This window comes from Nilaparvata lugens, unplaced genomic scaffold (assembly GCF_014356525.2).
Source record: "Nilaparvata lugens isolate BPH unplaced genomic scaffold, ASM1435652v1 scaffold5747, whole genome shotgun sequence".
NCBI classification, from domain to species: domain Eukaryota; kingdom Metazoa; phylum Arthropoda; class Insecta; order Hemiptera; family Delphacidae; genus Nilaparvata; species Nilaparvata lugens.
The window spans coordinates 5,889-19,776 of record NW_024091533.1 but is presented as its reverse complement, the minus strand read 5'-3'; the positions used below and the strand labels follow the sequence as shown (position 1 = coordinate 19,776).

General features: G+C 33.5%; 1 protein-coding gene across 1 annotated transcript; it reads left to right on the top strand.

Moving 5' to 3' along the window:
- Positions 1 to 286: 286 nt before the first annotated feature.
- On the top strand, positions 287 to 13,659 carry LOC120356088 (the record flags this gene model as incomplete). Its single annotated transcript, XM_039444904.1, has 3 exons — positions 287 to 422; positions 1,467 to 1,608; positions 11,758 to 13,659. Coding segments are annotated over 3 exons (371 nt in total), but the record flags the coding sequence as incomplete, so codon positions are not given.
- Positions 13,660 to 13,888: the final 229 nt, after the last annotated feature.

The window sequence follows — 13,888 nt, the reverse complement described above, 5'->3', positions numbered from 1 at the left end:
AGTGTAGCGCGCGTGCGGACCAGGACATCTAAGGGCATCACGACCTGTTATTGCTCAGTCTCGTGCGGCTAGAAGTCGCCTGTCCCTCTAAGAAGAGATATGATCGCTGGTAGCACGATTGCTGATTATTGATTATGTTTGTAACCTTAAATGACATTGTTGTCTCTTGCAATCATTTTTTCGCATCTATTCACCCACTAGAATGATTTTAAGCAATCTGATTCAACACTCAGTCTCGAATGAACTTTCTAATTTTGAACAAACAATTCCAATTTTGTTTTGACAGAAAGGACAGAGGAAGCAATATACTTCTACACGAGAGCAATAGTTCTACAAAGTAATCACAAAGAGGCCTTTAGTGGTTGGATCAGGTGTCTCAGATCTAAAGGTAGATCCGTCTATCTACATCACATGCTCATGAGGTGAGTGTTGATTTCACTATTATTATGTGAGATTTTCATATTATAGAAGACTGTTCTCATTCAAAAAGAGGAAGATGCATAATAGCATAATAATATAATATTCCTTGAAAACTCTCTATTTTTCAAGGTCTTGGGCAATTAAATTTATCAATTGATGTCATCGGTCAATTGATCTGACAATCACTTTTTGTGCAGTTGAGAAGTTGATATTATGGTAATTATTCATATTAATGAGAATACTAAGAAATTGTCAAAAAACCAAATAGTTATTGATAGTTAGAAAGACCGGTTTCGGTTGATACACCATTGTCAATCTCTGATTTTATCAGAGAGACAATTTCTTAGTATTTTTATTTGATATGACAATCTTTATTATTATTATTATCGAGTAATGTACTCACTATTAATTATATCATGAAGTTTATTTCCTTATCAATACCTGAAGTGAACAGTGACAATCGCTGATACACTTTCAAATGATATTCTATATTGTTGGAGAATGTAATACTCTAGACTAACTTGTCCTCTATAGCCTACTCTTTTTAACTTCATTGAAATTGCCACACAGTTCAATTTGATTCTCTAGAAATTTTCAAGAAAACAATAATGAGAATTATTCTGGATGATGAAACATGAAAAAAATTTAAATTCAAAATTGATACGACTCCTGATCAATGAACCAAGCTCTGATTTGCAGCTTAATTATTGATTCATTATCGTGAATTTGTCCTGATCTTCATAGCTTTTGGAACATGAGATTAGATTTCTCAAATCAAATCACCGATTCAACAGTGTCAATATTCTGCAGTGGATTAATCTTAAATTGATTTTGTTGGAAAGATATGATTTTGAAGTAGTAACGTTTCATTTGCATATTATGCAAAGATAAATTTATCAAATTTTTGAAGGATAATGATTAATGAAATCGAATAAAATCTTCATATAAAATTAAACTGTATATCACAATATTAATGTTTTCCATGGAATGAAATTCATCTTCACGGTATTCATAAAGCTCTGAATAGTGTTCTTTCTCTCCAACAGATTCAGATCGATGACATACTCCAAAACAAGGACGAGAATCGTGCCTGACGAAGATGGAGAGAGATTCTTCAAGTCGTGGGATCTGTACAAACAGGGCCAAGTGACGTCACAGTTCAATCACGTGTCTCATGTCATTTGTCACGTGAGTATCAATCACTAGGCAAACCCCTTTATTAGAGTATCCAGCTTTATTATTCCTCTTCCATGATTTTTCACTCCTAAAAAGTCTTTACTATCTTACATTTGATCTTCTCTCTTGTAATTCATCCTCTCATATACTTGATTCGTCTCTCACTCATTCTTTTCTTTTTATTTTCTTCAATCTCTTCCACTTTTCCATTCATTATTCATCCGTTGTGTCATGTAATTTTGCACGTGATCATAACTAAACAAAATTCTACTTGTAAATATACACCATTATTACTCATTTCTACTATTTTTTCTCAAGTTTCACCTCACTTTACTTTACTTTTACCTTACTTCTCTCTGAGTTTTTATTCCTGGAAGCTCGTGAAACTCCACATTCGATCTCGTTTCTGGTATTTCTTCATATACTTGATTTTATGGAAACAACTTGATATTATTAAAACAACCAATGTATTGAAATGATTTTATATACCAGTCTCGGTTCTCGGTTAGTACTAAACCATTATTAATATCCAGTAAATTGATTGATTGATTGATTGATTGAGTACTTCATTTAGTAGATTACAATATAACTGGCTTATACACTTATATACAATAGCTTACAATACAGCAAATTATAGATGAATTTACATAATATAGACTAAAATAATTATTGAACTGTAATATGATATGAAAAAGCAGTTTGTAATATAATAACTATAGATAAAATCATATTGTTATGCATCTACATAAATTGGCGGAGCTTTGGACATATCAATGTCCATTCTTCGGAAAGAATATTAAAATATCCCCCACTAACTCTCTACCAAAAACGTTAATTTCGTTATTTAAACTAAGGATTATTTATTAATGGAAATATTGTAAAAGTTATAATCAATATGATATTAAGAGAAAAAAAACAGAAAATTGATAGAGTAAAATAATTATATAGGTAGATAAGATCAAATAATTGATTAATAAAATGAAGTCTATTCTTGGTTTTCATTATCTTTTATTTATAATTTTAAGTTATTATTATTATTATTATTATTAGCCGTCAAGCTCCCAGATGGAAGACGCTGAGCAAAAATTTGGTTCATTTTTTGTTTTTCTTGTTCTTTTTATCAATCCACCATTTTTCATTTTCAGTGAGAACTCCGCTTTCCTTGCTTCACTCCATTTTTTTCCCACTCTTGGCACAGTCATCTCTGGTTTAACTTCCCTTTTTCAACCTTTTCTCTGAAACTGTTCCTGTTGTATATTCATCATTGTTAATGTTAGCAAGTATTAAGTCCTTCTTGACGTTTTTCATCCATGCACCTCCATTACTAAGGGTTGCTACATATGTTACTATTCTTTTTGTAAGTCTGTGATCTGGAAGCCTCATTATGTGACCATAAAATTTAAGGCGCCTTTTCCTGATGTCTGCTTCTATGTTAGAGTATTTTAAGTTATTTATAATTTAGTTTTCCTCTTTTTTATTATCCCTTCTTAATGCATGGGGATTATAGATTCATCATTGAAAATTTTTTTAATGTAGTTTAGATCTCTTATAAAAATTGAGATCTCTCTTATAATTATAGATATAACGCATATTGTTATGATAACTCGAGCTTACGCACAGGCCTTTGTTGCCTAGTAAGCTCTTTCCTATCTGATACAAGAATTTTATACAAGAATAAAATTGTGATAGCTCAAGAGTTTTATTGTTTAGTATAGTTCTATATTTTGTTGTTTGTTTTTTAGTAAGTATATTATATCGTTTCTTGAATTGTATAAACTTTATTGCTCAAGATTCTATGTAACTGCTTTGAATTGTATTCAGAAGGAAAAAATAAATTGAATTGAATTGATTGAATCGAAAAAAGTAGGCTGAAAGTAGATCAGGGTTATCAACTTTCAGTAATATACAGCAGTATGCAGTGGATAATTGAATAACATGAGTTTATATAATATATATATATATATAATTCGTTCTATAACATGGTTTAAAAGTTTGTATTTGTGGGATGGGTGGGGGATGGAGTCATGTGATCGTTCTAAGGGCGGACAGTTTCAGTCATTTGTTCCAAAAGATGTTTTTTTAAAGTTAGGATGAAACTCGCACGGCTCTCGATGGACTGATAGAAACAGGAAGTGCATTCCATGCACGACAGGCACTGACTAAGAAGGATTTTGTGAAAATAGTAGTTCGATGATTGGGTATCCTTAAAGTACTTTCTCCGGTTCTAGTATGTGAAGCATCTATCCTCCTACCTTCAGAGACAAATTTGAAATCATCTTTAAAATAGTTCGGATTTCCGTATTTCAAGATATCTCTAACAAGCTTGACTATTCGAAAAAGCCTCTGATCGGGAAGCTTTAATGTTGAACTAGCAATGTGGGCTGGGGTGATATGATCATGGCGTTGTAGAGAGTAGACTGAGTGAGAGCAACAGAATTATTTGACAGAACAGAGAAGCTCCACAATATTCTCATGACCTCGGACAATGCTAGTGAAGCTGAACCTCCATCGGTCGACAGCTAATGGCCAGCTTATGTTCATGATTTGTGTTCACTGGAGATTGATAACGGCTTGACAACCAGAAGCAGAAGTCCTAGTATCGACAATATCAAGATGTTTCCATTCGATATGGATAACTAGCATCATCAACTTCACAACATATTGGATTCGTCTATCACTCTTACGTGATCTTCTCTCTTCTCTGTCATGCATTGGTTCTCCCTTTTATTTTCATATTCATATCTGCTACTTCCATAATTTCGAATCATTCTTCAAAACTTGCGCGAAGTCTTCTTTTTACTCGAAATTGATTGTAATTTCACTTCTTACTCTCTCAAGATAAACACATTATTTGTACCTTCCATCTGCTATTTAAATGCCAGTATGTTTTTTTCACTTTGGCAAAATTTTTACTCTTGTTTTATACTTCTCTTTTCTCCCAAAACTGGAGTTTCTCTCACCTTTACAAGTTTCTATAGGCTAATACCTTCAGTATGTTAACTTCTTCCCTTGATCTCAATCAATTCATTATACTCCAATTCAACATTATATACTTTATTGATTTGTATCCCTATTCATTTCAACTTATGAAATTGTAATATTGTAATGCTATTGCCTTGATGTGGACGTTTCTTCTCAATTCACACGTTATTCCAAGAGTGAGTATTCCAAACTTGTCATAGTTTTCAAATATTTAATTGATACCCTTAATGCAATTTTGTTGATCCATCGAAACAAATTTACTATCTTTTTGTGTAGTTGAGAATTAGTTAATATTGTGGTAATTATTCATATTGAATGAAAAAGACTGAGAAATTGTCAAAAAACCACTGATTTATTGATAATTAGAAAGACCGGTTTCGGTTATTACACCATTGTCAATCTCTGATAAACTTATCACTGATTGACAATGGTGTAATAATCGAAACCGGTCTTTCTAATTATCAATAAATCTGTGGTTTTTTGACAATTTCTCAGTCTTTTTCATTAATTTACTATCTCCTATTTCTTCATGTACGATATTTCAGTCTGGAATAACGAATTCCCAAACAATTGTCTCTGAAATTAGTTACACTAGGTATCTCAAATTCTCCAATATTCTCTACTAATTTATTGGCAAATTGTGACATTTTAATGATGCAGCCATCAATTGGGAGGAAAGGTGTCTTACCAAATAGTGTTGGGCGAGCGACCACCTGAGGTAGAAAGCTTCATGAGAGCTTCATAATTCCCATGTATCTATAGTTTACAATATTATGAAGGGTTGGTTGAGTCTCGGTTGCTAGTTTTGGGTGGAGCATAACTTTCAAGTGGGGTGATGAGGGTTTTCAATTTTGGGGTGAGTGAGAAGAAGAGGAAAGGGAAAGAAAGAGGAGGGAATGATAGGGGAGAAACAGGATGAGGAAGAGAGGGTAATGGTAGGGAAGGAAGGAAGGAAGGAAGAAAGGGAGCAGAGAGAAGGTGTGAGAAGGATAAGGAAGAAAAGGGGAACAGGATAAGGAAGAGAGAAAGTGAGCAGAGACAAGGTGAGAGAAGAATAGGGAAGAAAAGGGGAACAGGATAAGGCAGAGAGAAGAAGGAAATTTGAGAAAGGGAAGATGAGGATGTAGGGAGGAGTGTAACAGACTGTTACAATGAATCTGATGTGACTTGAGAGCCCAAACTTGAGAGAATAATTCTCAGTTAGGGATTGTTACTATTACTGTAGTTTTAATGTTTATTTTGGACCAAAATTTTATAAAAATTGTATAAGTGGAATTCTAACCTTATCTTGGACTTTGTCACCTATAAATTTGTAAGAAAAATAGCACAAGGACTATCTTATTATGTTATCTTTCAATGTTATTACATTAGTGTCATTTGCATTGTAAATAAATAAATAAATAAATAAAAATAAATAAATACTACATAGGTAGTTAATATCGAGTACCTATCTGTATACCAATATTCTCTTCTGGGGACACTTATAGGGCCGGTTTCCTAGCTCGGGATTTGGCTAAGTTCTAGACTTTAAACAGCTGGACTAAGAAAATTGGCTTTCCGAAACGGGGCGTAGTCATTGTCAAAGTCACGTTTGAATTAAATTTCAAAAAACTAGAAAATTAAACACAAAATAAAATAAAGAGGAAATAGGGTAAAGTTTCAGCTATTTTGAATTATTCAGAAGTGTTTAATTCCGTCAAGGAAAAACGTTTCCAATTATAAAATTAGAAAATAAAAACTGCAACCACTGTTTTGGAAAACAGATTTTCTGACTCCAGCTGTTCAAAGTCTAGAACTTAGCCAAATCCCGAGCTCGGAAGCCGGCCCATAATGTCCTAGCAAGTGAAACTGTTCAATCACACAGATAAGCGCATTTCGTTTGGTTCTCCTGTCGGAATGGTGTCTGTTTTGTATGAGCTTCAAAATCATACGCATCTACTGATAAAAAGTGAGATGCTTGTATTCGTGGCGCATAAGTCTGTACGCCAAATTACTGATCACAGCAGTTGTATAGTCAATACGAGTAATGAAATATCGACATAGCACAGGTTATTCTTCGGAGGATTATTGAATTGTTGATTGGAAATTGTCACCTGGTCATATGGAACATATATATATGAATCATATCATATCATCTCATATTGATCAGGATTTTAGAATTTTAAAATTGAAAAAGTTCAATGAACAGTGTTTTCGTCTTTGAACAATCTTTCTCATCGACAAAAAGATTATTTATTTTATTTGTTGTCAATATTAACGTATTTCCTCTTTGGTTCTAATAACAAACGTGCCGCTTGTGCGACAGATAAAAATATGTACTTGAAATGGCTTTCATGTTTGGCATTGACTGAGTTATATGAATACCCCAAAATTTAGCTTTTGGGCAGAGCTCGTTTGTTAGGACTGTGAGTAAAGTCCGGCTGATCCAGTGAAAAAGGCTAGATTTCGTTTCGTTTTATAATACAGTTATTCTGTCACAGATCTGGCAGTTTAAAAATAATTGTATTGTTAAGGGAGACGGGTTCTGAGCCTATTCATTGGTTCAGTTAATTTTTTGTTCTTTTAAAATACTAACTGTAAAGTCGCGATTAAACTAGTGGATGCCAAAAGGGGAAGCCATATTCAAAAGGTAGGTGACTACTGGATAAGATCATTGTTCTTAATTTTCATAACCACAAAGACTGAATCATCATTAGCAGCAAGAGAGTGTTTACCCCATTAAATTCATATCAATAATGTTTTTATAATGAAATTGATCTTGTTTTGTTCAAATGTAAATATGTTAAAGACTCATTAAAGTTCTAGTTATTCTGTTCTCTTTTGTTATAATAGTTTTTCCCTCCTTACATAATTGGTAAGGCACATCGTGCTTACAAAATCCATGCAACCAATGTACGAGCGTTAGCGATGTAGAATATCGAAATCTATAATAATAGTAATGATACTGAGGGTGATGACCACATAAGATTTTAGGCTTGTGCGTGGGTAATGAGTGAGAGGAATGATGATGAGAGATGACGATTACTTTCTAGGTAATCGGGACCGACGGCTCATCGTCTCCTCCGAAAGACTTAGTGCCGGTTTCCGAGCTCGAGATTTAGCTAAGTCCTAGACTTAAAACAGCTGGAGTCAGAAAATTAGCTTTCCAAAACGGGGCGTAGTCGCAGTTTTTGTAACAGTAGTCGCAGTTTTTTTAATTTCTCATTTCTATAATTGGAAACTTTTTCCCTTAACGGAATAAAACATTTATAAATAATTCAAAACAGCTGAAACTTCACACTATTCTCTCTCTATTTTTTTTTGTGTTTAATTTTCTAGTTTTTCGAAATTTAATTCAAACGTGACTATGAAAATGACTGTGACTACGCCCCGTTTTGGAAAACCAATTTTCTGTATCCAGCTGTTTAGAATCTAGGACTTAGCTAAATCCCGAGCTCGGAAACCGGCCCTAAGTGTCTTATGAGTAATAAATTGGTAATTTTTCAGGAATTATTGAATTGTTGATTACAAAACCCATTCATCCATCCCTGAGCGTAAGCGATGGATAAGAATTCAAGTCCTAATGAGGCCCAAACTTGCATCAAACCCTCAACCCAAACAAGTTGCCAGTACGATCGCACTAATTGATAGATTGAATCCAGATAGCAGCCAGCAGACCACTATCTGCTCTGCAATGGCCAAATAATGTCAACTGCACTAATCGGTACGCCGTTAGCCGTTCCCTGTTCCATTCCTCCGTTCCTCTGTTCCTGTTTCCATTCTCCATTAAACCGATTGTCATGGAGAAGCCATTATAGGACATCGAATGCCACTTAGCACCGTTTAGATGATGTTGATCCAGTTGGTGGTTGGAACAGACCATGTCAATTTGAATAAACAAGCGTTCGGTCGCCACTGGACTAACTGACACTGGAACGGACTACTGGACTGGACTAAAACTGGAACGGACTACTGGACTGGACTAAAACTGAAACGGAATACTGGACTGAACTAAAACTGGAACGGACTAAACTGGACTGGAAAAGGAACGCTTGTTTGGGTTGCCTTGATTTGGAGCTTACACTGTTTAACCACTGATAAAATAGACTTGGTTTAAGTAGAGACGAATAATCTAGAGACAAATATTATTATTCTATGGTTTCAGTGTGTCTTACTGTCAGCCTATTGTACTGTATGAAATATCTTAAATTGAATTGTTTTGGCATAGATTTGAAGCTATGACACAAGGGGTATTCACAATGCTGTTTTAGCCATCTAAAGTGCTATTTGCTAACTCTATATACTAGACTGTATAGCTCATTGTACAGTATACATGGATACACTTACTGTATAGATACATTGCATGGTATAGTGTTAATATCTTAAATTGGGCTGTTTTTGTAGGCATAAATTTGAAGCTAAGATACTGAGGGTATTCACAATGCTGTTTTAGCCATCTAAAGTGCTATTTGCCAACTCTATATACTAGACTGTATAGCTCATTGTACAGTATACATGGATACACTTACTGTATAGATACATTGCATGGTATAGTGTTAATATCTTAAATTGGGGTGTTTTTGTAGGCATAAATTTGAAGCTAAGATACTGAGGGTATTCACAATGCTGTTTTAGCCATCTAAAGTGCTATTTGCCAACTCTATATACTAGACTGTATAGCTCATTGTACAGTATTTACATGGATTCACTTACTGTATATTGAATAGTATCGTGTTGTGAGATCATGTATAATTCATGTCATTTAACAATTACAACATTATAATTAATGATTGGGAGAGAATAAACAGGATGAACCTAAAACTGTTTATCTCCTCAGTTTGATAAAAATAGTCCAAATAAGGTTATAAAAACATTTATAATGATCATAAAATTTACAGTCCAAATATACATTATACAAACATTTTGTATCTGGGTTAATTAAAGAGTCGAAATGATGAATTATCACATTTGAGAATGCATTAATACATTGGAATTTATTGAAAACTTGATAGATTTGAAGCCTCTCTTAAAGAAAGGCTCCACCTAGCAGTGACATCTGTGTTTGATAGTTTTCACTATTATATAAATGAAATAGTGCGTACCATCAATCACAGTTGCCACCACTAGGCAGGGAACCATTCTACAAACGTCTTAACACTAAGGTTTCACATTGTCGAATTTTGTCAGTTGCAACGTTTTTAGAGGGACCCATCCCTTTAATGATGGTGATATGATAATATTGTTATATGATTTATATGGGTAATATGACCAAATATGATAAATTTGATGAGGCGATTGGTCTCAAAAATTCGGTCAGAGCTCAGTTAACTTACTATAACTCATCTTGAGATGTGTAGAGTACATGGGGCAAGGATTGGTACATAGTGCAGACAGAGACAGTGAAGTAGAAGCGATAGAAAATAGACTAGAAAAGAGGTATTATCAAAGGTTCAAGAGAGTGAGAGAGAACAACAATGTCAAAAACTAAATGTAAAGAATGATGATAGAAGTGAGAGTGGGAGAAAACGACAGGAAAAGAGTAAGATAACAACATTTATAGAAACTAAACTACAAAGAATGATAACATAAGTGATGGTAGGAGAAAGAGTAAGATAAGAACCTTGAGTGGGTGCGGTAGCAACAGAGATGGAGATTGAGATAGACTGTGTTGGTAGTATATGAACCAAGTTAGCAGATCTCAGGTGTATGTTGTACTCATTAATTACGACTCTAAACCCCGGGCTGGGTAATTGCCTTCTCAAAGTACATTGAGGGGAGCACTTCTTCTTCTTCATCCTCATGATTTGCTTCTCTTCCTTCTTCTTTTCTACTCTTCTCCTTGTTTTTCTCCTATATCACTGATAGCTATGTATTCTACTATTCTATTCCAAGGCTCTTTTCTCCACTACGTCATATCACAGATAAAAGGTGTACATGTAGTCACTCTGCCATAATTTTTTGTCTATGGTCACACTCTCTACCTCTTTTCTGCTGCCTTATCTTCTTCTCCTTTTTAATATCTTATTTATGTTCATCTCCATCTTAATATTATTTTTCTGCATCATTCCATACGTACAAGTAGCCTTGTATTCCTAATCTTATAGATCCTATCATTATCTTGCAGCCCCCTTCTTCACTACTAAACGTTTTTTATCTACTCCTTTCTGATATCCTCAACGATTAATTTATTAACACATTGCTTTCTCGCGTATCTCTCCTCCTTCCAGTCTTCTTGTTTCTCCCTCTTCCTGTCTCTCTTTTACCCTCCCTTCATAACACTTCCTTCTTCTCCACCCATCATACCTCTCCCTCTTTACTTTCCCTCTCCTCTTTCCCTCCACAACACTATTCTCTCCCACTCTCCATTGTCCTTTCGCTGTTTCCCTTTGCCTCATTTTTTATATCCTCCTCTTAAACCTTCTCCACCTCCTTCACCAACACCTCTCCGATCTCCTCTCACACCTCCTCCTCCTCCATCTAGAACATCTCCTCCTCACTCACGCCAATTTATCTCCCATTACCACCTAACTAATACTCTTCAAAGATTACAGATGGAAATCTGTGAAATCTTCAAAGTTTACAACCATTAATTCGGTTTGTAAAATTCATCGGGAATGTAACCTCCATATTGCAGTTGGTGATGAATGATCCCCATGTGTGCTCGACGAGCTTCATGTATAATTGTATAAAATTTTTGAATAGTCGCGCTCATCGAATTTCCATCTAGCTGTTTAACCTGTTGTCAATATTTGTAGTAGCAGAAGTCTTCGGGGTGAATTTCAGCATTTAATTCGGATTTTCGTTTAATAATAATTACTCTTCAAAATATTATATCATTGTAATTCAGATAGCATTTTGTATATTTCTGAAATCTTCATTCTAGTCATTATTTTTTCATATAATAGCGAGCAGTGTTGTCGTTCATAATAAATACAGCGAGTTGATGGATACAAAATTTTAAATTTTAACTCAGAAATAATTAAACTTTAAATTATTGTGTTGATATCCAAAAATAATGAATACTGGTTAATCAAAATGGAGAACTGGATAGATAATAAATTAATAAGACTCAATAGATAATAACTCGAATACTTAATGAGGAATGCTTGATGACACTGAACAATATTCAGAAATAATTAACATTAGATTCGATTCTCTCCAATCAAATTAATATGTGTTATTTCTGATTTGTGATTGCAGTACAACCTTGCCCAGGTGATAGAACAGGGCTTCGAGTCAAGCAACGCCAAAAATCAACAAGAGCAGCACACAAGTGACATCTCCATGAGATAGTAGACTTGAAGGAGACGACAATATTATTGTATCAATAAAGAATATTATTGAAAAAACAAATCATGTGAATGGAGGAAATCTCTGAGCAAGGTTGAAATATTTTGCTAGATTTTAACATCAATCAATGTTGTCTAATGATGTGCCACATCGAAAATTTGCCCAAAGAATTCAAATTCTGTTTGGTTTGATTAGAGTCTCAGTAATCAAAACTTAGATACAAATATTCTTGAGAAAATTTAACCGTTTGTCAATGCTATTGGCAATAGTTCAAATACGATTATCACATGGAGAAAATTAGTAGAAAACCTATCAGTAGGACTACTGATGCACTAGTGTTTTGTTAGCATTATATTCCAACCTTACTCATTGAATTCTATTCCAAAAATGTATTTCAAGTTCGAGAGTTTGAAAGAAACAACTTAGTGGTTTGGAGCGGTGTCTCAGATGAATTACAATCGATTTTGGATATTTGCAAGATCTTTATATGAAAGTGAAATAATTGTTGGACCTAGGTACTGAAAATGTAAAGAGGGTTGACTCTATTATTAGACAATACTGTTACAATAAATATTTTTGTGTAAATACCAGTTTGGCGATTTGTATCACAGCTATAATTTGAAACTGATTGAAATATAATTTTGTTTTCTGTTATCGCTTGTTATTATTTTCAATGTAATAAAGACATGAATAGTATTATAATAGACTGCAATTGATATTGATTAATCAACAAGTTTTGCATGAAGAATATAAATGGATGATTGACTGATTACCAGTATTGAAATTGTAGAGGCATAAAAATGATTTGAATATTTTTTCTTACTAGGAGAATAATATTTCTGAAAAAGAAACAGTTTGTTTAATGTAGTAAATACCAGTATTAGTAGTTACAGGAAGATGATAATAATATTGTAATATCCTTATTATAAGAATGGAATAGTAAATAGAATTAATATGCTTTGATACGCATAAGAAACTGTATTAATAATGACTAGTTTTAGCGTGAAGATACAGAAATGTACTATCGAACATAATTTTCAATCGAAGGTTGATCTCATTTCAGAAAATTAAGCCAAAGAATATTATTTGTTTTGTAGATCTTTAGAATACTTTACACTGATGTTATCATGCATATTTATGACCACTGTATATATCTGTTTCCTTCTCAAATTCGATTCCCATTTCCAAGCTGATAAAAATGTTTCAGATTGTTAATTTCAGATTTTGATGGATTTAAAAAGTTTCTTTCATCAGCTATTCTCATTTTACTTTTTGATCGTTGTTTGGAATCTATTTTTCGCTTTTTAATTTTTCAGACTGTTAATTTCAGATTTTGATGGATTTGAAAAGTTTCTTTCATCAGTTCTTCTTATTTTACTTTTTGATCGTTGTTTGGAATCTGTTTTTCGCTTACCAATCAACTTCTGGAATCTGTGGCATTATTGCGTGAGAAGAAACAAAAATTTCTCCTAATTTGTTCCTTTCCAGTCCTTATAATCAATCATACAGAATTGAAATTAGAAGCATGAAAATCCGTAAATATACTGTATTAAAAGATTCCAAAACATTACAAAGCGATGATTGTGTTATATTATGATTATAATATTATTTTGTTGAGGAATTTTTTATTTTGGAATTTTTATTGTTGCGTTGGACTTGATAATTACTATCAACGAAAAATAATGTGTAATATAGTAGTAGCATTATTAATATATATGATGAATTATTTTTTGAAATTGAAATCGAGGCCTAATTAATAGGTCGAGAACTTGTAAATTTGGATAAGTTTAATAATAAAATTGTAATCTGGAACGTGCTCTGGTCATTTTCCACCCCATTCTTGTATATTTGCTCTGTGTATCCTGTATCTAGTTCTAAAGAATATCACCAACCCATCTTGTATATTTCCTCTGTTTATTCCTGAATCTAGTTGAGAAGAAAATCACCAATCCATTTTGTATATTTAGCTATAAAGGCTATTCCCAAGTCTATTATTTGAAAAGAGGATTCCAGTAGGTCTATAGTATTGAACATCAAGGGG